The sequence below is a fragment of the Leopardus geoffroyi genome, chromosome A2 (assembly GCF_018350155.1).
Source record: "Leopardus geoffroyi isolate Oge1 chromosome A2, O.geoffroyi_Oge1_pat1.0, whole genome shotgun sequence".
In the NCBI taxonomy this organism is placed as follows: Eukaryota; Metazoa; Chordata; class Mammalia; order Carnivora; family Felidae; genus Leopardus; species Leopardus geoffroyi.
The window spans coordinates 74,044,514-74,071,883 of NC_059331.1; the positions used below are offsets into that span (position 1 = coordinate 74,044,514).

The 27,370-nt window shown below is 39.2% G+C and overlaps 1 protein-coding gene across 3 annotated transcripts in view; it reads right to left on the reverse strand.

The window, feature by feature from the left end:
* Positions 1–27,370, reverse strand: part of SUGCT (succinyl-CoA:glutarate-CoA transferase) — a 758,154-nt gene that overhangs the window by 424,081 nt on the left and 306,703 nt on the right. For all 3 annotated transcript variants that reach the window (XM_045494357.1, XM_045494359.1, XM_045494358.1), the window contains exon 10: positions 6,709–6,780. In XM_045494357.1, the coding sequence (XP_045350313.1) occupies positions 6,709–6,780 (72 nt within the window). The remainder of the gene's footprint in view (positions 1–6,708; positions 6,781–27,370) is intronic.

Here is a 27,370-nt window from a genome sequence, read left to right on the forward strand (position 1 = left end):
TCTATCTTGCAAGTCCCTTCGGACATCTTGCAATTTTAACAAGACCGTAATGAAAGTACCAAGTGGATTTGGAATGGAAAAGAAGTTTTATAAAGAATGTGTGGAGGCAGTGTTTGGCAGTTGTGTTGGAAAGTCAGAAGGAGCATTTATAGGTTCCGGGCAGGCCATGTGGCCCACAGAAAGCTTCACTACCTCTAGTAATGTATTTGCTTTAAATATAAACATTTAATGGTTTCATTTGTTTCCCACAGTTTAAATAAAATCAATCCATTAATCATCTCACAAAGGACAGAGAAGTGAAGAAGGTTCCCTGGAGTAAAGAGAGCATCTCCACGGTGTCATTTCTCTTTTGCATGGTTCACTTATTCATTTCCTTTAGGAATAATAAAGACAGCGTTACTCTCCCAGAGTTTAAAAAGCGACACCACATAGAGTGTCCTTTCTCAAACCCTCCCTGTCACCACACCTGATCCCAGAATGGCCTCCAGCCTTGTCCAGGAATGGAAACGCCTTCCCTCCCCAAGAATGAATAAGTCATTTCAAGAAAAAGCAAGTGCCTTCACCAAATCACAGGTTAAATCTGTAAATCTAGCCTCACCCAGAAATAGTATAAGCTACATTAAAAAAATAAAATAAAAAACACTCAGTGGGGCGCCTGGGTGGCTCAGTCAGTTGAGCATCTGACTTTGGCTCAAGTCATGGTCTCAAAGTTTGTGGGTTGGAGCCCCACATTGGACTCTGTACTGACAGCTCAGAGCCTGGAGCCTGCTTCGGATTCTGTGTCTCCCTCTCTCTTTGTCCCTCCCCCCTCATGCTCTGTCTCTCTCTGTCTCTCAAAAACTGAATAAATGTTAAAAAAAAAAAAAAAAAAAAACACTCAGTGATTTTACTCAATGGGAACCAGGATATCCTCATATGTCCTTCTCTAAACTTGACATATTAGACCTCTTTTCTATTTGAAAGTTGATACGAAACAGTGGGTCACAATAATTATCATTCTGTGTTCAGCCACGCTGCCATTCAAAATGTTCCTAGAGAGACCGCTTCATTCCGGGTGCTGTGATCACAACCATTCCTTACGTGCTCGAAGCAGTGTTGCCTGGGACGGAATGAAGTCATGTCAGTGAAAGTGCCTGACATCTTGAGCACTAAATCCATGGGAAGCATTCCAACGAGGTGCAATTTCCCCCAAAAGAAATAATGAAGTATGGGTTTGTTCAAAAGAGAAGGATGGGAAAGAGGAAGGCGGGGAGACAGGGAGGGAGAATGTCTTTAATTAACCTTCATTTTCTGAGAATATTTCTACCGGATATAGAGTTCAGGGTGGACACCTCTGTGCCACTTCTCTCTGGGCTCCCAGGTTCTTACGAAAAATCTGCAGTCAATTGAGTCTGTGTCCCCCCACAGGTAATATATCATTTTTCTCCGGGTGCTTTCAAAACATCTGCCTTGGTCTTTCCTTTTCAGCGGGTAGTCTTGGGTGTGTTTGTGCATGGATTTATTGGGGTTGATCCTATTTGGGGTTCGCTGAAATTATTAAATCTGTAGGTTTTTGTCTTTTGTCAAATTTGGGAAGTTTTCAGCAATTACGTCTTCAAATATTTTTTCAGCATAGACTTTTGGGGAGGAGACTCTTTTTTTCTTTCTCTGTGGTTCAGACTGAATGATTTCTACTTATCTTCAAGTTCCATGACTAGTTTCCTCTGTCATCCCCATTGTGTTATTGGGCTCACCCAGTGAGGAGATGCTTTTTTTTTTATTTGGTGGCTGTATTTTTCCATCCTAGAATTTCTAGTTGGTTCTTCTTCATATCTTCTATTTCTTTGCGGGACATTTCTATTTTTCCATTTATTTCCACAAAGTCTGTGATGCCTATCGGAGCATTTTTATAATAGCTGTTTTAAAGCCTTTGTAAATTAATTCCAACATCTGTGTCATCTTGGCATTGGCATTTATTGACTGTCTTTTCTCATGCAAGCTCTGGCTCTGCATATGCTGAGTAATTTTGGATTGTATCCTGGACGTTTTAAATATTATATTATGAGCCTCTGGGTCTTGTTTAAATCCTACAGAAAAATCTTGTTGTTATTGTGTTTAGCAAGCAGTTGACCTGGTGAGGTCCAGGCTGTGAGTCCCACAACCCACCTTTGGTGTGCTTTGGTTCTAGAGGTAGTGGAGTTCTGAGCGCTTGCAGTCCTATTCGAATCTGTCCCACATGTGCCCTACTTAATGGTCATGCTGCCACCTGGGCAGTCATCTGTTCCTTAACTCAGTCCTCAACTCCTCTGGGGTGCTGGTTAGCACCAGATCAGTGTATGTGCAGCTCAGAGGTGAGTGAGGGGTTCACCAACAACCTCAAGGATTGCTTTCCACAGCTCCTGCCTCTCTGCAGTCTCTTTCCAGTTCCCTGGGGCTCCCCCTTAGGTAGCCTACTCCCCAGCAGACTTGCAGGGTGGAGGCCAAGCAGTGGGGGGAGAGAAAAAGGCAACAGGGATTCACCCCTCTTTCTGGGGGATCACTGCTCAGAGATAAAGAGGAAAGTTTCCTTCCTCAGAGTTTTAGTTCCTGTTCATCTGCTGATGCCATTACAGGGGTTGTTTGTGGGGTGGGGCATGAGAAAATGGAGAGGGAGAAAAGACGGAGGATTTCCACACTCTCTCTGCTATTAGAGCTCACTTTTGTGGTCCTCACTCTAGGAAGAAAGGGCATCTCATAGGGCTCAGCTCTGTTTCCTAGTGCCTACTTCCATGTTTCAGGCTCCACTGTATAAGGAAGTCATTGCAGAGAAACTTACTGCTGCCTTAGAGATACTTTAAATTCTGGTGTTCTTCCCCAATTCTCCTCCTACTACTTACTTCTCAGAGCCCTCTTACACCCTCTCATAGATGGCTCCGTGCATTCTATCCCGGTTTTATCACTGCGTTCAACGCAAGAGATAGGGAGAAGTGTGCTTACTTTATCTTAACCAGAGCCAGATTCTCCAAACCCAATTTTTTAAGATTTATTTATTTTGAGAGATGGAGAGAGAGAGAAAGAGAGACACAGAGAGAGAGAGACAGCAAGTGGGGGGGGAGGGACAGAGAGAAAGGGAGAGAGAGAATCCCAAGCAGGCTTTGTGTTGTCCATACAGAGCCCTACAGAAGGCTCAATCTCACAAAGAGATCATGACCTGAGCTGAAATCAATAGTTGGTTGCTTAACCGACTGAGTCACCCAGATGCTCCCCCACAAATGTAATTTTTATAGAGACCATTTATTAAGTGCATATTGTGAGTCAGGACTAGACAGACTATTTTACTTATCCAATCTAACTCTTGCAAAATCCCAAAATGTATATATTAGCATAGTCATGTATTATAATCTTCATTTTGTCATGAGAACACAGATGCTTAACAAAGATTAAGCATCTTGCCAGAGGTCACCTGACTAGCTCCAAGACTCACAGTATGCCTTAGAACTATGCTATAACGTCCTCAAACCACCTGCTCCAAAATCAGCTACAACGCTTACTGAAATTGAAGTTTCCCATACCCCACCTCAGACACACTAAGTCAAAATCTTTGGGTATGAAGCGCAAGGAGATTTCCTATGCATGCTAGAGTTGAGAACCAATGCATATTGCCTCCAATAAAAGAAACTTTCAGTCTAAATGACTTTTGAAAGGATGTCAATGTACTTCAAATAGGAATACCCATTAGTGTTGGCATCAATCAGCTTAAAATAGCTTACATATGCTCATGTTGCCTACTCTTCTGTATCACGTTAAGAGACATAAAATGGGATTTGTTCTAAGCCAAGGTTCGGTTTATATACAGGAAGATTTTCTGAACCCCAAGCCTTGAACCCAATTGCTCTTGTTCTCACCCTAATTCCTGACAATAAGAGCTCCTTAATAGGACCTCCTGCCCCAGAAGTATTAGTCAACCAGTAGATCTGTTTCAATTTTGGAAAGAGATTAGGCCCAAGTAAATTCTACTCATTCATCACAGACAATACTGCTGTATTTCTCCCTAGGAGGTAGAGCCTCCCTATCTTTTTTCTTTTTTTTTTTTTTTTTGGATGTTTGTTTATTTTTTTGAGAGAGAGAGAGAGAGAGAGAGAGAGACAGAGAGAGACAGAGAGAGACAGAACATGAGTGAGGAAGGGGCAGAGAGAGAGGGAGACACAGAAGCCATAGCAGACTCTAGGCTCTGAGCTGTCAGCACAGAGCCTGATGTGGGGGGCTCAAATTCACTGACTGCAAGATCATGACTTGAGCTGAAGTCTGACATTCAACCAACTGAGCTACCCAGGCACCCGAGCCACCCTATCTTTTATGACGGGCCTTAATTGGCAAAAGAACAATTGATGGGCATCATGTGAAAACCTGGGAACTTCACCTTCCGTAAGGTCAATTTGAATCACAAGCCCCTTAGCAACAGATAAATCTGAACCAAAAATACTTATAAGAAACCCACTATACATGGCATAAGGGAACAGAGCATTTTTCTCAGGTTAAAAGGTTTTATAGGGCAAGTTTACATGTAAGGATATAATTATGAAGGTTAAAAAAAATCAATCAGATTGCAATGTTCGGTCAAGATGCCTAGTAAGTGATGTAAATAGCATTAAAATCCTGGACACATAAAAATTTTCTTCTGAGTGTTTCAAAGAATTTGATAGACATTGTCTTACGGGCTCATAACAGGGATTATCATTCCTAACTCACATATGGAAAAACAAGGTCAAGTGTACCACTCTCAAAGGCCCTCTGATGGTCTCCTTTTAAACAAACGTATCCTAACACACCAGCACAGTAAGTCATATTTTAGTATTCAGACTTATGGCAAATATTCTGCTTTGAAATAAAAATCTTTTCCAAAAAAAAATGTTCTTATGGATATTTATGAGGAAGTTCAAAAGTTTCAAACTGATCAGCAGTAATGAATCAAAAATAAAAAGAGCTCAGTACAGTTATTTTCAACAGTGAAGAATATGTCAACCAGTAATTTCTACCCCCCCCCCACCCCGCCCCCCTTTCTGGAGAGAGAAAACTCCAAAACATATGGCCCAGGAAGAAAATCTGTACTCATTTATAGCAATGAACTGGCTTTTACATCTCTGTGGCTAGAGTACGCAAATGACTTCACAGGCAACGGCTTCCGTATGTTTCATATTTTTAACGTTGACCGTTCATAATAAAGATTCTTTGATCCTGGATCAAATGTTTGAATCGATTTTCTCTACACTTACTCAGAGTCACCGTTATGAAAGCTCCCTCTTCCCCACCTCAGATGTTCCAGCCCTCCCTGCCATAGGAACCAGCTCCATTTGTCACCTTCTCCCTGGTACTTCCCACCCCTTTGCTGTGGTTTTGAGCTGCGCTCCCTACCCTCTTCTGCAAAAGAGGCACCACGATAAAGAATTTTTGTGCATAGCAGGTTAACTGCAATACAGAAGGTTCTAGCAGGCTAACTTCAATAAAGAAGGCTCCTCTAAGGAATATTTGGGCATCTTTAATAACGCCGGAAGTTCACAGTGGTACATATGAGGAGTGCAAAAAAATTAAAACATCCTCAACAGGTGAGGCCTTTCCCCTACAGGAAAGAAAAATTAAAATAAAAACTTAAATACATATTTTTAAAGCTAGATCATACTTCTGGGACTAGAACTGGAAAAAGTGAACGGGAACCTAAAGACTTAAATAAAAGCAAATATAAAAAACCCTAAAATCTAGGTAAGTAGTAAAGACATCAAATAAAAAAAGTGTCTAAGTGATGCCAAAAATGTAAAATCTTCAATATAAAATTATCTCAAACTATTCCAAGGCCTTTTTTTAAACCCAATGAGTAGCAACATCTTTAATATAACCTTAATTGCTAACACCTTAAAACATGAATTTTGCAGAAAGGTATTCATTAAAAGCTAATGTGAAAAGTTGTTTTTAGTTTTCTAGTGGTTAATACAATAAATTTGGTATTATACTGTATTTAGGCCTAATTAGATCTCATGTTATTACAAAAAAATAAATAAATGAATGAATGAATGAATAAATAAATAAATAAATAAATAAATAAATAAATAAATAAAAAGAAAAAAGAAAGGAAAGAGAAAAGAAAAATGTCCTGGCAATAAAATTCCCTTTAAAATGCATTTTTTGGGGGGCACCTGGGTGGCTCAGTCGGTTAAGCATCTGACATCAGTTCAGGTCATGATCTCATGGTTTGGTTTATGGATTCAAGCCCCATGTGGGGCTCTGTGCTGACAGCTCAGAGCCTGGAGCCTGCTTCAGATTCCATCTCTCTGTCTCTCTGTCTCTCTCTCTCTCTCTCTCTCTCTCTCTGTCCCTCCCCCTCACATTCTGTGTCTCTTTCTCTAAAAAATAAATAAACATTTAAAAAAAATTTGTAGTGCATTTTTTTCTTTCCTTTTTTTTTTTTTTCATTGGACTGGTAGGTCCTGTTTGAGGATAATTTAGGTTCCTGTGTACTATGATTCATTTCAAAATACAGCCAGATAACCTGAAAAAAACATAGTCAGAATGCTAATTCAGACCATGTCCCGAGCACTTGTACGTATCAAAATGGCACATTGTTAGGTGTGAAGGCAAGGGGTCTGGAGTGGGCTGTAGACTTAACAACATTGTTCTAGGCAAAACTGAACTTTCCTGGCTGTATACAAAACGAGTTGTTGCACGGATCATCCGCCTACCCCAGTGATTCAAGATTACCTTGCACACAGTAGCAAACTGTTGGTTATTTCCTGCTCCAACTACAAGATATCCATCCTTGGTTTTAAAAGCCTAAAAGAAATCAATAAATACATAAGTACATACATACATACAAATACATAGATACATGAATATATAACTTTATATATTGAAAATACCATAAAAGTTAGCTTTAATTTCTAAAACTTCTATATAGAAAGCATGTTCTAAAGTACATTACTAATTAAATAAATATTAATTAATTAGTAGATTTTGTTCTTATATTTGCATAGTTGGTTTTTTTGTTTTGTTTTGTTTTTCTTAATTTGGGATTTTCAAAGCACCTCCTGGCTCTTCTACTAACTGTTGTAACACGGCTTGGAAAAATAAAGAAAATACTAAATTAAACTAAAACAGTTTTATTATAATGCATAACATGAAATTCTGTATTCATTATAGTATGGATTAATGTTGGGCTTTTCCAAAGTTTTATATTTTGTTTGTTTCCATTTTTCCTTGGAGGGAAAGGAGCAAGAGGATACAATGTTTTCTACAAACTGAAAGAAAAATAAATGAATGGGAGGGAGGGAGGGAGGGAGGGAGGAAGGAAGGAAGGAAGGAAGGAAGGAAGGAAGGAAGGAAGGAAACAGGGAGGGAGGAGGGAGGAAGAGAGGGTGGAAGGGAGGATGCATACACTGATACATTTTATCTTTGAAGATCTCATATGTAAACTTTTGGACAATTTACTTTTCATTAAGTGAAAATTGACACATGTGGATCTCTGAACCTCATGTGGTTTTTATGTACTTGAAAATGTTTGTTGCTTCTAGGAGACACATTCATTTGAGCAGCAACAAGAATATAAGAAATTGATACACTCACCTCCCAGAGCATCTGGAGAACTCCCTTCTCCACATTTGATCACAGTGATGGTTAGAGGAACCAAATTTTACCCACAGAAGGCCTCATTCCCACTTTCTTAAATGAGTTCCTCTAGTTTCCTTCTTTTCTATGTAAACATTACTCTGTATTTTCACCTACTCTTTCTTTACTTACTCCTGCCTCTGAGAAAGATGACTTCAATCTTCCTTGCCAGGGCTTGCTCCTATACTAAAAAACCCTGGTCCCACCCTCACTCATATCCTTCAGAACCTTGCTCAATCATCCTTAATCTCTTCATTCCGACTAGATCCTTTTCTTTCTGCCTACATATAGGCTCACGTCTACACTAAAAATATTAACAGCAACAAAACAAAATTTCTATCAATCCTGTTATTCTTCTCAGGCTATCTTGAAATTTTCTTCCTTCCCTCCATCTCTGAATGATATAAAATTCCACCTGCCTACACTTCTTCACCAACGCCACATGCCAATGCCCTTTGTCATCAGGATTTTTATCCGATCTTTACACTGAAACTATTCTTTCTTGACCCCTCTGTATTATTTGGTACTGTTAACCATCCCTTCCTCCAGGAACCTGTCTTATCACTAGGCTCCATCTGGGTTCATCTTCAATCTCTCTGACCTGTATTCCGCATTCCCCTTTCTCAGAATTATCTTCTTCTTAGCCTTCAGGATCTGTATGTGGTCTTTCACTTCACTTGCTTCCTATAATAGTCATTAGCCGCATGTGGCTATTAAATTTAAATAAACTAAAATTAAATTAGCCAGTCACAAAAAAACCACATATTTTGATAGCATTTATATGATACGTCCAAAATAGGGAAATCCATAGAGACAGAAAGATTGGCGGCCACCCAGGGCTGAGAAGATGGGGAGAATTTGGGGGTGTGACCACTACCACTACTGAGTTCTGGGTTTCCTGATGGGGTGATGAAAATGTTCCAATATTGTTGTAATGTACACTTTACATGAGTGAATTATGATATATCAATTATATCTCAGTAGAGATGTTATTAAGAAAAATGTAAGTAACAGCTCAGTTCCACAGACCCACTAGCCACAATGTCAAACATTCAAAAGCCATGGCTGTCATATCAGCGTAGATAAAGAGCATTTCCAGCATCATTGAAAGTCCCGTTGTCTGGTGCTGGGAAACCGAAGCTGGAAGATGGTATGTTTTCTTTTTATTCTTCCTACTAGACTTAACATGATATCTGAAGAATGTTAGGCAATTAATAAATGGCCATAAAATGTAATAAATCTCTCAGATAACTGCTTCCATATAATAGACTCATGGCTAAAATGAATCTCAGGCAAAACATTATTAGTGGGGTTTATTCTATTTACATTTTTGCTTGATTTGGTAATGAATGCTACTAAAAAGATATCACATGAACTCTTTTAAAAGTTTATCTTCCCTGTTCACAGGGCAAAAGCAAAGTTTGTGTTATAAACAATGCATTGGTGTTTCTCAAACTATGAAAAGGGAATTTGCAATGGAGGTATGAGTGAGGAGCAAAGGATTTTGAACAGAGATGCCCCAATAAACCATTGATAACTATGAAGGTACACAAATTGTCAGCTTGTTTTTTTGTTTGTTTGTTTTCCGGAGAAAATCTGAGTTGGGAAGTGAATAAGTAATATGAAGTAACAATGTATGCTACCAAGTATAATGTGAAAAAAGATTTTCAAAATTTTAGAGGTGCCTGGGTAGCTCAGTTGGTTAAGTATCCGACTCTTGATTTTGGCTCAGATCATGATCTCACAGTTCGTGAGTTTGAGCCCCACGTCAAGCTCCACACTGAGAGTACAGAGCCTGCTTGGGATTCTCTCTCTCCCTGCCCCTCCCCTGCTCAGCCTCTCTCTTTTCTGTCTCCCTCTCAAAATAAATAAAGAAATAAACTTTAAAATTTTAGATTAGTGACATAAAACTCAGCAAGTTTACATTTTTGGAGATCCTCATTCCCTTTTAATTAATGAAGAAGTGTTTCTTCCTTAAGCCTTAGCTATGCCATGAAATATGTCTTTATCAATATAAAACTTTCAAAACTTTAAGCAGAGATAACCAGTTAATGATCACAGGAAAATGAAGACTGCATAGTGGCTGAGCACCAAACACAATTAAAGATCATCAAATAGATTTATAAGGATAAAGGTAAGATTGAGTTCTTTAAATGCTTATTTGTTCCCTGTTATTGTTCCTACAGTGTTTATTTAATAAATATATTTTAAGTAAAAACTTAAAAACAAAGTATTGGCTGAAGAGTAAATAATTATGTCCCAGAGTCGCATGTTGAAATCCTAACCCCAATATGATGGTATTAGGAGTATGAAAATTAATAGAGGGAAACGTCACTAAAGTGGAGTCAGGTGACTAAAAGGAAAAGCTGTATCACTTGTAATTGACAAGCATCAATTACAAGAATAGCTGTCCATTACAGACCCCAACACAAGAGTCATCAACAGGAAAGGAAGACCTCACAGGAAACATGTACGATTGACCCTTGAACAATGGCAACCCACACACGCATACAGCTGAAAATCCACGTGTAACTTTTGATGCCCCAAAACTTAACTACTGATAGCCTACTGTTGACCATGAGGCTTAGCAATAACATGAATAGTCAATTATCACATTTTGTATCTTATGTGTATTATACACTGGATTCTTACAAGGAAGTAAATCAGAGAAAAGAAAATGTTATTAAGAGAGTCATAAGGAAGTACGATACATTTACAGTACTGTACTGTACTTATTGAAAAATTTCCAAGTGTACATGGACTCGTGCCATTCACACCCGTGTGGTTCAAAGGCGGCTTGTCCACTGAATCCTCCACAAGAGATCAACTGCCCCTGCAACTCAGCCAATGAGAGACCATCATCACTCGGAACTCTTGCTTTTCTCCAATAGACTTTCATTCAAAACAAATTCTCCCAACTTCCCCCTTCATCTCCATAAAATGACATTCCTCTCCTTCTTTTTTTTTTTTTTTTTTTTGGACTTGCCTATGGTTTTGCTGTAGCTTTCATGTCCTAAGTTGTAGTTCTCTGTCATTCCCAAATAGGCCATTTTTGCTGATTGCTGATAAAATAACTGACAGTTTTGTTTTTAAGATTAACAGGAACAAGAACATAGCCATCTGTGAATCAGGAAGTAGGTCCCCACCAGGAACTAAATCTGCCAGCGCCCAGATCTTGGACTTCCCCACCTTGAGAACTGTGAGAAATAAATGTCTGTTGCTTAGCCACACAGACTATGGTATTCTGTTATAGCAGCACAAGTGGGTTAAGAAACTGATACTGAGGAGTGGGATGCCACTGTAACAAATACCTAAAAGTGCACAAGCAGTTTAGAGCCAGGCAATGGGTAGAGAGACTGGAAGAGATCTGGGGTTTATGCTAGAAAAAGCCTGCATTGCTATGAACTGACTGTTCAGGGCAATTCCGTTGACAGCTCAGAAAGAAAAGGGGAGAGAACATCTTTAGAACATCTCAATCTTCTTAGAGAATACTTAAGGAACGCTGAACAGAATGTTTAGAAATATGGGCAGGAAAGGCCATTTTGATGAGGCCTCAGGTGGAAATAAGGAACTCCTGTTTGGAAACTGGAGGCAAGGCAATCCTTGTTACAAAGTGGCAAAGAACTGGGCTGGACTGGGCTCCTGCTCCAGTTTTTTGTGGAAGGTAGACCTTGCAAGTGGTGAAATTAGGTATTCAGCTGGAGACATTTCTAATGTTTATTTGTTTATTTAAAAAAAATTTTTTAACCTTTATTTGTTTATTGAGAGACAAAGAGAGACAGTGTGAGCAAGGGAGGGGCAGAGGGAGAGGGAGCCACAGATTCCGAAGCAGGCTCCAGGCTCTGAGCTGTCAGTTCAGAGCCTGACACGGGGTTTGAACTCATTGAACCACAAGATCATGACCTGAGCTGAAGTTGGATGCTTAACCGACTGAACCACCCCCTGTTTATTTATTTATTTATTTATTTATTTATTTATTTAGAGAGAGAGAGAGAGAGAGAACGAGCAGGGAAGGGGCAGAGAAAAAGGGAGACACAGAATCTGAAGCAGGCTCCAGGCTCTGAGCTGTCAGCACAGAGCCCGATGCAGGGCTCAAACCCACAAACCGTGAGATCATGAGCGGAAGTCAGATGCTTAACCAACTGGGTCACCCAAGTTGAAGTATCTTCCCAAGCTGAAGATATTTCTAAACAAAATGATGAAGGTGCAACAATAGTTTTCACAATGTGAAAAAAGAGAAATTACTTACAGAATCATTCAGGATAAAAGGAAACAGAAATTGAAAATTTGGAAAATTCTCAGCCTATCCATATTGTAAGAAATGAGAACGTATGGTCAGAAGAAAACACTCAGTTTACTCCATTGGTGACATTTTACAAAACTATAGTGCAATGCACAGGATATTGATATTGATATAGTAAAATACAGAACATCAACATCATGACAAGGATGCTTCCGATGTCCTTTTTAAAAAAAACATAAATTTTAGATTTAGGTTCACAAAAACATTTAACAGAAAGTAGAGATTTTCCATATACCTCCTTCCCCTATATATGCACAGCCTTCCCCCATTATCAACACCTCTCACCAGTGTGTTACATTTGTTATAACTGATATACCTACACTGACACAGTTTGATCATCCAAAGTTTGTAGTTTACATTAGAGTTCACGCTTGGTGCTGTGCATGCTATGGTTTTGGACAAATGTCTGATGACATGTAGCCATCATCATAGTATCATACAGACTATTTTCACTTCCCTAAAAATCCTCTGTGCCCTGCCTATTTGTCTTTTCCTCCTCCCAACCCCTGGCAACCACTGATCTTTTTACTGTATCCATAGTTTGCCTTTTTCAGAATTACATATACTTGGGATCATACAGTATGTATGATCATACCAGATGTATTTTAGCTTGACTTATTTCACTTAGTAACATGCATTCAAGACTCCTTCAAGCCTTTTCATGGCTTGATAGCTCATTTCTTTTTAGTGTGGAATAATATGCCATTGTCTGGATGTGTATTTATCCATTTACCTATCAAAGGACATCTCCTTACCAATGGAGTAAACTGAGTAAAGGGTACACAAGATCTGTGTCTATTATTTCTTAAAATGCATCTACAATTATCTCAAAAAACTTTTTAAAATGATGGTGTATTAGTTTAGGGTCCTGACAAGAGAGATGCAAAGAAATGGATTCAAGAAATATTTAAAACAGCATTAATTATAATAGCCAAGTTATGGAAGCAGCACAATTGTCCATTGATTGGAGAATGGATACAGAAGAGGTGGTATATACACAATGGAATACTATTCAGCCATCAAAAAATGAAATCTTGCCATTTGCAATGACATCGATGAAGCTAGAGAGTATAATTCTAAGTGAAATAAGTCAATCAGAGAAAGACAAATTCCATATGATTTCACACATGTGTGGAATTTAAGAAACAAAAAAATGAGCAAAGGGGAAAACAGAGAGAGAGAGAGAAAGAAACCAAGAAATAGACTATTAATTATAGAGAAGAAACTGATGGTTACCAGAGGGGAAGGGGGTAGGAGGATGGGTTTGGTAGGTGATGGGGATTAAGGAGTGCACCTGTTGTGATAAGCACTAGGTGATGTCTTGAAGTTTCAAATCACTATATTGTACACCTGAAACTAATGTAATACTGTACATTAATTAACTAGAATTAAAAACTTTAAAAAAGAAATATTTACGTGGTAAAATATACTGCAGTTGGTAATGACTTGGCTGTGATGGTCAAGAGCTGAAGATTGAGCGACTGCAAGATGTCACGGGGGACATTTAGCTTTCTGAGGAGCTTCTGAGATACTCCTGTGGAAATTCCAAATGATTAGAACTTGTCTGAACTGTAGATAAAACTTGAGAGTTGTTCATTATAATCTATAACTGAAACTAGCACATAGTTGAAGTCATTTAGGAAAAGAGTTTGACTATGGAGTAGGAAAAAAAGAGTGGGGGGAGACAAGAGATGAGTCGGAAGGCAACCCCCATCTCAAGTCCAAGCAGAAACAGAGTTACTCACAAGAGTAAGAAGAGGACCAAAAAATGCCCTCAAGGTGGTCTTTCATTCCCTCAGCAAATGCTGTCACATGAGGACCAAATGAAATTTGAAGTGAATCAGGGACTAAGTAACAGTCAGGAATGGGGAAGTCACGTGCAAACATCTGTTTGGGAAATTTGGTTGTGAAGAAAAAAAATAAGCAAAGCACTGAGCACACAGAATGAGCACAGATGCAATGCAGGCCCCATGTTGGTTTGTTGGTGGGAAGCAGAGAAAGCTCCCACTAGATGCTTCTACTTTCTTATGGAATAAGGAGCAAGGTCATCAACTGAGAGTAGGGTTGGGATATATGAGACTGGAAGATTATATCATTGAAGAGAGTGGGACAGCAAGGTGACCAGATAAACACAGTTGTGTTGAAAGCCCAATTGAGTGATATTCTCCATCACCTCTCAGTTACAGACAGAGAATAAATGGATATTTGCATTCACTAGAGTTGTGTCAGACGAATATGACAAAAAAAAAAAAATAGAGGTGCAGGAAAATCAGAAAACTAGCCAGAATGTTACTGGGTAATGAGCCATGGACTATCTGGATGTGGAAGAAGGTGGTAAAGAGAGGAAGAGGTGATAGGGCAAAGGGAAAGGTGTCAGTGGGTAAGGAATCCTGATGAAGTCAAAGAACTTAATAATGGAAGTCATTGTACATGCAGGGTGGAAGAACAGGAGACTGTGGATGGTCAGAATGTAAACTGCTTCATTCACTGCTTGTTTAAGTGAAGCAGATGCAGTGGGGTGGGAGGGCCACAGCATAAGATCCATAGACGAGTTGCTGCTAAAGGTAAGGGTTCATGGGCACCTGGGTGGCTGAGTCGGTTACGTGTCCAACTTGGGCCCATGTTGTGATCTCACAGTTCGTTCATGAGTTTGAGCCCCACACTGAGCCCCACGTCAAGCCCTGCATTGAGGCCCACGTTGGGCTCTGCGCTTGACAGCTTGGAGCCTGGAGCCTGCTTTGGATTCTTTATCTCCCTCTCTCTCTGCCCCTCCCTGACTTGCTCTCTTTCTCTCTCTCTCTCAAAAATAAATAAAAGGTTGGGATTCAATAAATATCATTATTATTAAATAATTGCATCCTACCTAAAAGGAACTTCCTTATGTATTCTAAGCCCTTATATCCTGACTCTTGGGCCCTCATCTACTCTGCAACAGACTCCTCTCTCTCTCTCTTTATTCCCTTGGTTGCCTCACTCTCCAGACTGAGCAAAGTAAGCGACAACAAGCCATATGCACAAACTGCCAGCAGGCTTTCCACACCAGGGAGAACTCACATCAAAAGCATCGAATTGGGCTAAAACACTCATGGCTAGGGTGTTTCTCTCATAAGGCAAGAAACCATTGCCTCTGCATGAAATGATGGGGGAGAGGGCAGCAGGGGTCTATAGTTTTAAAAGGACAAGGCCAAACTCCAATATTTACAGCAGCACTATTGACAAGAGTCAAAGTACTGAAGAGCCCAAATGTCCATCAACAAGTGAATGGATAAAGAAGATTTGGTATATATATATATATATATATATATATATATATGTACACACGCACACACACACACACACACACACAATGGAGTATTACATGGTAATCGGAAAGAACAAAATCTTGCCATTTGCAGCTACGTGGATGGAACTAGAGGGTATTATGCTAAGCAAAATTAGTCAGTCACAGAAAGACAAATATCATATGGTTTCACTCCTATGTAGAATTTAATATACAAAAGAGCTGAACACAAGGGAAGGGAAGCAAAAATACTATAAAAACAGAGAGGGAGACAAAACATAAGAGACTCTTAAATACAGAGAACAAACACAGGGTTGCTAGAGGGGTTGTGGGGGGGGGATGGGCTAAATGGGTAAGGGGCATTAAGGCAGACACTTGTTGGGATGAGCACTGGATGTTATACATAGGGAATGAATCACTGGACTCCTGAAATCATTTTTGCACTACATGCCAACTAACTTGGATATAAATTTAAAAATACATACATACATGCATACATACATAAAGTTACAAAAAAAAAGAGAAACAAAAAAACAAAAACAAAACAAACAAACAGAAAAAGGACAAGGCCAAAACCAAGCCATTCCTCTTAGAAGACCAGATTTTATTAAGCTTATTACCATGGGTTGTGCTTTCTCTAGGGTAAGTTTCACCATTGGGGAGACCACACAGAAACTGCACAGTTTTCTTCACATTCCAGTTCACAATGAACCTCCTCTCTTGGGTGAAGAGGTGTTTCTCAGACTGAGAAAATATTGATGGGTCAAGTGATTGGACGTGCCAAAGAAACTGTACCACTTACGAGCAAATTGGGAGACGTAAAGACAAGAAGGCATGGGGAGTCAGAGTTTCATTGCTCTGGTTAGAACAGTGTCACAGGTGAAATAGGACCACACCTGAGAGACCCAGGGGTGGCAATAGAAGATATAGGAATAGAGAATACTGAGAAGACATGAAGTCAGAGATATAAGAAGGTAAATCTGGAAGTGTCTACTGCTTCCGAAATGCTCTGCTTTCCCTGCTTCCAGGCCAGCTAACCCGGATTGATGCTCTCTTAATTATTGAGCTGGCTACAGATAAAATCACAGAAGGACCCTTTGAAGTTCTGCACCAACTCAATATATTTCATGGTCAAATGGAAAAAGGAAAAAAAAATAAAACTGAAACTTCCTGTGTCACTCTCTTAAGCTACCATATTGATGCATCAGTATTTCCTCTCGTCTAAATAAAGTACATACAAGTGGTGCTGTGTCTACTTCAAAAACAAGCCCTCAAACTCTTGGGTCTCCCAGGGCTACCTAATTTTTAACAAGATTTTCTTCCACAAAAGGTAACTATTGCTAAATGACTTCATCATCCACTGGAAAAAGACATTCCATGAAGTTCAACTCACTGCCATGAGAATGTTTTCTGGAATGTCAAGCAGTTACCGACTTTGGGTCTGTGCTAGTACATCATGACAAATATAGAGCACTATTTCCTACCACAAACAGTTCAGTTCACCTTATGGTGCCGAAGCTGGCTGAGCCAGATGGCAGTGAGGCACAAACCACTTAGAGCTCAAGAACAGTGTCATCTATGGGATGAAACCATGCAACAAGTGGTAAACGAACCCAGGAGTCCCTAATCTCGCCTACTACCATTTTGGCTTCGTCTGTACATTTTTCATCATGAAAAAAAAAATGCCATTTTGAAGACCGATTTCTAAATACAAATCTTTGCCTTGAAATTTAGAATAGCCTTTACAGAGGTATTACATGCTGATTTCCTTCCACCCCAGATCAAGGCCAGGATTTGCTGATTCCACAGGAAATTTGAATGTTCAAAAATATACTGGAGGTTCTTCAAATCAATTAAGTCTCATTTCAAATTGAACATATGTATGATCTTCAATCACTCAGTTTCTGATACTATGCAAGTGCAAAGAAGAAAATGGGAAATGTCTAAATTTTTTTTAATATTCTTCCCAAACTGTCAATGGATTTTTTTTTTAATAAAAGAAGTCTTTTGTCATGAAAGCCTACTGTCAAAAATGGAGTCATCGTGCATCCTGGACACAATGTAAAATGGCACATGGGGTTCCTTTCCTTGGAAAGTATGGGCCAGAAACTGGTTTTGATGATGATCCTGAATTGATTTCATTATAAAGAATAATAAGCCAGATTATTTGAAATAGGCAAGCAAAAGCAACAACCAAAAATTCCTGGATAAGTCCATATTGATTTTTCAGGAGCACTTCAAGGTGTTAAGCATTTTCAAACTTCTCTTTATCTCAAACATGTTACAACAATCACAGTCCCAACGAGTTATGTTCCATCCATGAAAATACCATTTCTGAAAATGAGCCTACATTTATTTCAGACTAGTTTAAGGCATTCATTCATAGACCAGAACTTTATTCAAGATGCCACCATAGTTCACTTTCAAGCCAAAAATCAAGCTAGAAAAGGATATTAATTATAATTGCAATGAGAATATTCTAATGTGGATTATAGAGTGGATTGCCAATAAGGTTTTCCAAACATATTTTAATTCCATCATGTCTCAAGATTCATCAATGACAAAACATAAGCGATTAGGATTAGGAGGAGGGAGGCCCTGACATGAGACCTGCCCACTACACCTGAAGCAAGGCAGTGGGGTACAGGTCCAGTTGACAGCAGAATTTCAGTGCAGAGTATGGAAAGTTTAAATAAGCATGGTTCAGGAAAGCAGTTGGCAAGACAAAGTACGGGGGTATAGGTAGAGAATAGGGTGAGAAATTCTGACAGAATAATTCTTGAAGGTCCTACAGTAGGCAGTTGGCCACTGAGATGTACAGATAGAGCCTATAGGGTCCCGGTTATGGGAAGGAGGCTCAAAGACTTGTGAAAACAAAGCAAAAGTTAGAGGGACAGGAAACAGGAAGTTAACTAGACGAGAAGCTCAGAGAATAGAGACAAAAGCAGAAGCCCAAGACTTCGAACAAAGATATATGAATCAATGACAGTTCCTATAAGCACAGGAGTCTGGCTGGCATGTAAGAACTTAGAGCCCATGGTAGTTATACCTAATATCTGGGATTATGTCTGGCATGGCAGGCTTCAATACATTTTGTTAAATGAAAGCCAATGTATTAACATTAAATAACAGCAAACTAGGCAACTCATGAACCATTACTCACTATACAAAAGGCATGGCAGCAAAACTGGGAAGCAAGAAGTAGAAGAGATGAGAAAATGTCAAGGACTCAAAGATGGTGCTTACTGAGCATGGCAAACACACTAAGAATCAATTCCCACAGCAAACGTCCTTCCTTAGAGATGACTGCCTAAATTTAAAGGTGAAGATTAAGTTTTAGGGGAGATGGAGAATATAGTTCCAAAAGGAGTTCCAGATATGTCCTGTAGTTGGAACAATGAGGGACTTAGTCCCCCTAATTAAGTACTCCTCCTTCTTTCCATGGTCAAAATTTAGCCCCTTCACAATGTCCCTTTCCAAAGACCATTTAGTTGTCTGAAAGATCTCTTCCCTTATCTCCCTAATACTCATAGCCAAGGGTTTCTTAACCCATCGTGATGTTTGCAAGTCGCTACCTTGTAGGATGGTGAGGAGAAATCTCCTTAGCATATTGTCATGGGGCAAGGATCCATGCATACTGCCACTACCTCCAACCACCAATTCCACCATTATCACCCTAATCCAGTATCCACTCTGTCTTGAAGCATATAGGGTCATCCTTAATATTCTTCCCAAGAAACATTCCACATGGCTATTACCAAGTCATTGGACACGAACTGGAATTAAAATTTATTTTCCACCCAATATAAAATGAGTTCCTGTACAGAGGCTTGGAATCAAAGTATACAGGTTCTCAAAATATCTGTGGGCTTGGTCTAAAGATCACGAGAAGCTACGTGGCTTAACATGGTGGAGAATAAGCACTTTAAGAAGGACCTGCTAACTCACAGGAACAGGTAAAATGTAGCCTTCATGGGATAACCAAGTATCTAAAACAAGTTAACTCAAGAGTCAGAAAAAGGACAGGGGAAAGCTCTGTCTTAAATATCTGTAGACATTTCTAAGGAAAGTGATGGAAAAAGCAGTAGGCTATAAGTAGCTGTTAGGAATTTGATGAGATTGCCATATTCCAGGGTCTGGACTGGTCCCTCAAAGGACCTACTCCTTCTCTGGATTATCAGGACCTGAAAGCCTGACGTAGGCCATCTAAAGTGCATGGAAGATTAAGGTAGACACCAGGATGATAATATTGCCACTATACAGTGAGAAAGAACTATATTAGAATCCAGTATCTTTGAAGACTAAATGCTCCATAAATTTTCTCCCTTGAAAACTAATAATCAGAAGGGAAAATTATCAGAATTGAACATGGATTAATTACTTCTTGTCTCAAGTCCTCTTGCATCTAGAGGCTGAGTCAAGTCTGAATCTGTCGGTGGAAAGGTCAGTAGACCCTTCCACATATGGCTATAAGAAGCAGGGGGAAATGAGCTCGGACTTGTTCAGCAGAAGAAGCCATGCTGAATCACTAGAGATCAGAGATCTCAAAATGTACCTCAACCATTTACATTTCATGAAATACACAAGAAAAAACAAGATGCATTCTGAATACTATTCTGTACATTCCTGTTTCAATCACTGGTGACCCAAAAGAGTTGGACTCACATGGGCACATACGGCATGACTGAGTCATGAGAGTGTTATACAAGGTTCTTTTAGACCAACTAAGAAGTTGTCCCTTCCAAAGTAACTTAACAGCACAGCATTCTTACATACAACCTGAAAAGAATTTTCAGTAGTCCTAGTAGGTCAGAAGGTGAAAGAAGCAATAATCCCTTTCTGGTCTTTTACATAAGCACTTAACAGAACATATTTGGTACTTCTGTGCATCCCTGTCAACATTAACAGGTCATTTTAGTTAAAAACTCAAAGGTAGCAGGAGATTCTGTTTTATTTTAGAGTTTATTTATCTGTTTTGGATAATTTATATTTTAGTTCCTCTGGATATCATGTTCTACAAATGAAGGTGGAAACTTATTCTGCATATGAATTTTTACACATAATAACAGAATGTGCTGGAAATAACTTACCATTCCCTGTCTCTTCAAACACTACAATTCTTCATCCCAATTGCATTAAATATGTTTAATTTCCATTCCATCCCAACCCTCACCCCTTGAAGAAGCAACCTCATTCTTCATGTGACTGATCATTCCTCACCCCTGGTTGACTAGAATAGTGTGGATACCATTCCCAAGCCAGCTAATAGATTCATTGGACAGGAATCAATTACATCAACTTGAGAATTCAAAAGGTCACGTGGAGATGGGGCTGAAATGGCCATATTAGGCTTACATAAGTAAGTAAGAAAGCCTCAGACAGACTACAAGTGAGACAAAAGACTAGACTACACAAAGGAAACTGATAAGGACTAAGCAACTGCTCCATGTCTGATAGTACCCTGATTTTCATGAAACCAAACTATACTTTTGTTTCTGCAAAATCTCTATAGCCTTACAATGACCTCCCTCTTATCCACCTCATCTCTATTTATCAGAATTATCTTGGCTGCATTTCTGTTTGTTAGAACTAAAAACGACTTAATCATAGATTTCCTAAATGGTGCTATATGGTGCAAATTGAGGATCAATAGATAACTGGAGTTCTCTAGCAGAGCAGAGTTTTGGGGAGCAGTGAACAAGCTGGGTCAATATCTTATGGACTCAATGTCTATTTGCCTAGCACAGGGCCTGATATAAAGGAGGTCCTTATACTTATTTGAAATCTTTTCCTTTTACTAGAGATTTTAAACAGGTATTTCCCAAACTAGGTCCACAAAACACTGTTACATAAAGTGTTAATAACAGCCTTCTCTCTATTTTTCTCTCTCAGCACCACACACATACAAACTTTTTCATTTCTTCACTCAAATAAGTTTGAGAAACGTAAGTTCAACAGCTTTTTAAACTCTACTTTTCAAAACCCTTAATGTGATAGTGAATTTACGAATCTCCAAAAGAGGCCTAGAGTCTTTAAAAAGGAGTTCCTCAAATTAGTTTGTTCACGAAACCCTTTTTTCTAAGCATACCCATTAATTTCTCCCAGAAGAGTGTTCCACAGAACAATATGAAAAGGGCCAAAAGAGTGTTCCACAGAACAACATGAACCTGTCAGATCTTTAAAGGAGCAAAGACCCTGCTGTCATCCAGAAGAACCTACAAACTGTTATCTTTCATTTTCTTCAAGGTTAGTTGCACAAATTAACTGATTTAAAGTCTGATTTAACATTATCCCCTAATGGATAAACCATGCTTGAAATTTTATACAAGTCCCTAAATAAAGGCTTTGGCTAAACTCAAAAAAAAAAAATGCTATAAATTATTTTACCTTAATCTATATTTTCCACCCAGTAAGTTCAGTTTTTTTTTTAATATGATAGCTAATTATTTAGATAGGGTAGTTTTTTTTTTAATGACCTTGAAATCTTGTAAATCTGATGCTCTGAGGAGAGAAGGACATGTGCAAAGACTAAATAGTTTAAGTTCTTCAGGAACCTCTCTAAATGTTAAAAATTAAAATTCAGGTGACTACACCTATTGTGGTGAGCACTGAGATATATATAGAATTGTTGAATCATTATCTTTTGTACCTGAAACTAATATAACATTATATGTTAATTATATGTCACTAAATAAATAATAATAAAATTTAGTGTTTAATTATTTGTATTGTATTGCATACAATAAATTATTTTGCTTCTCAGAGCAAAAGGGACTCAGAGGGTCCCTCTCTACTTCCATTTCCCTACCATTTACCCCTTCCCTCCATCCCTGGGATGGTGCCCATCCCAGAACGCCAGCAAAACTACTGTCAAACGCCATCTTTTTTTTTTTTTTTTTAATTTTTTTTTCAACGTTTTTATTTATTTTTGGGACAGAGAGAGACAGAGCATGAACAGGGGAGGGGCAGAGAGAGAGGGAGACACAGAATCGGAAACAGGCTCCAGGCTCTGAGCCATCAGCCCAGAGCCCAACGCGGGGCTCGAACTCACGGACCGCAAGATCGTGACCTGGCTGAAGTCGGACGCCTAACCGACTGCGCCACCCAGGCACCCCTGTCAAACGCCATCTTAATCACAATATGTTTTCTCAAAGTCCTCACCTTTCTTTATCTCTTTGTCCTCAAACCTCCCATTTTACCATTGGGAGAAATTACACAATCTTACTTCCTTCAGATTCCAACCCCATCCATTCTTGGGGGGGTTCCTGAGCTTTCCTCCTCAGGTGACCTCTCTCCCTCTTCCTTACCCTTTGGCACTGTGACCTCACTCACTAGCAGAGATTCAACCATAAGTTCTATAGGAATTCTTTTTCGGACACTGACCCACTCCCAAGCTCTTGTACTAAATTAACCAAAGTTGGTAATCAAGTCTAAACCAGGACCGGGACAAGTTGAGAAACTGCATCAAGGGAACACTCTCATAAAGCTGGGACACATAAAGGGCTATTTTACCAGTAAAAGTGTAAATGAGAAAGATCCATTCATAAGAAAAGGTGAGAGAAAAAAAGACTCCCCTGAATAATCCTAATCATGGCTTTTCCTTAAAGAGGTTCGAATTTATCTGTAAAGGCATGGATCACAAAAAACAAAAAATTAACAGAAAACCAGTCCTTCTTTCTACTGCCTTCAGTTACTATGCAAGAAACAAATACAAATCCTATTTAGAAGGAAACCTCACCTGAAATTGAGGGAGATTTTCACTGAGATAGCCCAGTTGTATTTGAGCCTATAATGCAACATTATACATGGAAATAAGCTACCATGAGCCAGAGTTGGAAGCAACAATAAAAAGCAGAATTAGAATAAAAAGATCTTCAAATAACAGTATTTCTAAAAATAAAATATAAAATAAGCATGGCTAATATTTTTAATGGAGTATAGTTTCAAACATATGAGGAAAGTAGAAGTTACTCTTTAAAAAGGTACATTTTTGAAAGAACAAGATACCATTTTTTAAAATAAAAATATCATTGGGAGAATGCCTGGGTGGCTCAGTCGGTTAAGCAGCCAACTTCGGCTCAGGTCTTGATCTCACAGCTCATGAGTTCAAGCCCCACGTCGGACTCTGTGCTGACAGCTCAGAGCTTGGAACCTGCTTCCTATTCTGTAGCTCCCTCTCTGTCTGCACCTCCCTGCTTGTGCTCTATCTCTGTCTCAAAAATAAACATTAAAATTTTTTTTAATAAAATAAAATAAAAGTATCATTGAAATTTAAAATTCAAAGCTGAAATAAGAATTGTTGCCTGAAACAGACATTTTGAAAAATAAGCTAGATAGAATTAAGCAGAAAGAAGAGATCAAAACTATAAAAGTGATATTAAGAGACAAGGAGGTTGGGGTGCCTGGATGGCTCAGTCAGTTAAGCATCTGACTCTTGATTTTGGCTCAGGTGATGATCTCACAGTTGTGAGATTGAGCTTCACACTGGGCTTCACACTGGGTGTGGAGCCTGCTTAAGGTTCTCTCTCTCTCTCTCTCTCTCTCTCTCTCTCTCTCTGTGTGTGTCTCCTTGTCTCTCTCCCCCAGCTCTTCCCATGCTCTCTTTCTCCTCTAAAAGAGAGAGAGAGTGAGAGAGAAGAAGGTTAAAATGAAATTCTCCAATTACAGATGGAAAGACAAAGATAATGGGGGAAACACAGTATATAAAAGATAAATATCCAGAATTAATTAATCCTATAAACTCAATGAATCCCAAGTGGGACAAACAAAAAGAAATGGACAATCAGATATACCACAGTAAAAGTGAAGAATACCAAAGCCAAAGTAGACATGTTAAAGTCATCCAAATGAAAAAGACAGGGGCACCTGGGTGGCTCAGTTGGTTAAGCGTCTGACTCTTGATTTCAGCTCAGGTCGTCATCTCATGAGTCATGAGTTCTAGCCCCTGGTCAGGCTCTGTGCTGACAGTAAAGAGCCTGCTTGAGATTTTCTGTCTCCCTCTTTCTCTGCCCCCCCCCCACCACTGCTTGTGATCTCTCCCTCTCTCACAAAAATAAATAAACATTTTTTAAAAAGGGCAGAATACCTGTAAAGCATATCATTTACACCAGATAAAGCATATCATATACACCAGTAGCAGAAACTTCAATAGCAATTATAGAAGTCAGATGATAAAGCTGGGGTATAATAACTGTTAACAAAGAATTTTATACATAGCTAAAATATTGTTAAAGAATGATCTTGAAATAAAGTTATGTTCAGACTAGCAAAATCTAAGACAGCTTATCACCACCAGATCCTCACTAAGCAATTTCTAAAATACATGCTTTAGGAAGTCAGAAATTGAATCTAGAAGAAATGAAATACAAAAAGGAATTGTGAAAAAGGAAAGAAAATACATATGAGTTAACCTAAAGCACTAATATGAAAAAGGAGAAGGCGGGGAGGAGGAAGAAGGGAGGCAGTTAATAGTAGGAGTGGTGGTAGCAGGAATGGAAACGAATCACTAAGATCTCCCTTAAAGATGTGAGATGACATCAGCAAAATGGCAGAATAGGAAGCCCCAGCTGCCCACCCCCCATGGAAACACTGATTCAATAACAATACATAGATCAATTTCCTTTTTGAGAAACTCAGAAAAATGGCTAAAAGTCTGCTGCACCCCAAGTGAGTGTGAAACCAATCACATCAAAGCCAGCAGGAAAATCTGTAGAACTTACTGGCCATATTCCCTCCCTGCCCCAGCTCAGTGAGGCATTGTTGAGCAAAAACTCCCAGCTCCGGCTTTTCCTTGGGGAGGGAAAGAAAAAAACAAAATGTATGTCCAGTAAGCAGACTTTCTGAAGGGCTACCTGAGGAACTGGTTTTTGTCGTGCCTGAATCTAAGTGCTAACAAGAACGATGTTGGGCTGTGAGCTGCTGAGAATGAAAGTGAGGGTTTGGACTAGCACACACTGTCTCATCATAGTCCTTCCCCCTGGTTCACTGTGGAAAAAGTGAAAGAAAACTCCTAACTCCTGGCTTTTCCTTGGGGAGGGAAAGAGTTGGAGACTGTGTATAATTTTCTAAATTTTCAGGGGGCTGCCCAAGGCACTACTTTCTATTTTGCATGTCTCAGAACACTTATAGGACACAGCATACTCTAGATGCCTTAGGATTCCAGATGGAAAAAGATACTTGGGTGGCCTGTTACTATTTCAGAGGAACAACAGTACAACAGATAGAGGCCAACATAGTGAAGTGGCCTCTCACTCAAAGGGTAGGAAAGAGGAGTGGAGTGTGCATCAATATTCTGGCTCCTCAGGGGCTGCTCAAGGGACTGGTTTCTGTCTCTCCAGTCTCGGAGCACTGATTTGACACAACATACACTAGATAGCTGGGGCCAGGAATAGGGGTGATGAGGCAGGGTAGAATGAGGATAAAAGAGAGCTAGGAATTTGTGTCACTTCTAGAGAAACTGCAGTAATGCACACAGATGCCAGAGGGAGCAAAAGATTATGAGCTCCTGAAAAATAAAACTAGCAAATCCCTCTGACTGTACATAAACCAGTCCAGAGAATATGCACCCACCAAAAGGATTTGAGGAAACCCCAGAATATCTAGCGAGGATAATTGGTAAAGGTCTTTCCCTGAACAGAGACAGCCCATAAAAACTGGAAAGCTAGCTATGTTTTTTCAAGTACATGAATCCCAACACCAAGTTAGATATAAGGTACATGAAGAAACAGGGACATATTGGTCCAATCAAAGAAACAAAATTAATCTACAGAAACCAATCCTAAAGAAATGGGTATAATATGAGTTACTTGATAATATACTAAATGACCATCATGAGAATGCTCAATGAGCTCAGGGAAACAATGTATGAACAAAATAGACTAACATCAAAAACATGGGAAATATAAAAAAAAGAACCAAATTAAAATTTTGGAGCCAAAGGATACGATAACTGAATTGACACACAAAGAATTTGTTGTTCACTTAATTGAACAACAGTTGACTTGATCAGATTGAAGAAAGAATCAGTGAACTCAAAGATAGGTCATTTTAAACTATCCAGTCAGAAGAAGAAAGGAAAAAAGAATGAAGAAAGCGTAAGGAACTTATGAGACACAATCCAGTAGACTAATATACATTTATAAGTGTCCCAAGAAGGAGAATAGAGAAACAAAGGATCAGAAGGGTTACTAGAGAAAATGATTAAAACTTCCCAAATCGGCAGGGGAGGGGGGCGCCTGGATGGCTCAGTCTGTTGGGCATCCAACTTCAGCTCAGGTTGTGATCCCACAGTTCATGGGTTCAAGCCCTGCATCGAGCTCTGTGCTGATTGCTCACAGCCTTGAGTCTGCTTCAGATTCTGTGTGTGTCTCTCTCTCTTCCCCTCCCCTGCTCACATTCTGTGTGTGTGTCTCTCTCTCAAAAATAAATAAAGCATTAAAAAGAATTAAAAAAGAAACTTCACAGTTCTGGGGAAAGAAATGGATATCCAGATTCAAGAAGCCACACCATCCCCCCAAAAATCCAACTAGAGTAAACCTAAAGAAGTCCACACCAAAATACATTATAATTAAAATGTCAAAAGTCAAAAACAAAAAGAGAATGTTGAAAGCAGGAATAAAAAAAAAAAGCAATTCATCACACACAAACAGGCTCCCATAAGACTATGAGCAGATTTCTTAGCAGAGTCTTACAGACCACAAGAGATGGGATGATATATTCAAAATGCTGAAATAAAAGAACTGACTACCAAGACTAGGATTCACAGCAAAACTGTCCTTCAAAATAAAAGACAAATAAAGAATTTCCCAGATAAACAAAAGCTAAGAAAATTCATCACCACCAGATTTGTGTTATAAGAAAGGTAGGAGAGGCAGATTCATGTCCTTGCCAAAAACCCCACCCCAGGCATGGTGACTCACTTTCTGGAAAGATCTCAAAAATATGAACTTTCCCCTGAGGTTGAGGGGTTTGTGTTCCGTATCAGGTACCCCAACCTTGAGTCCTGAACTGGAGAGTCAAGACCATGAAACATAAAACCAATGGGAATTACATCCAGGAAAACCATAAAACTGTATGGGATGAAGAATCTACCCTTAAAGGGCTTGTATGCAGACTCAGGCCAGGCAGGGTTCAGCACAAAAGCAGCAGTTTGAAAAGCACCTAGACCATATATCATA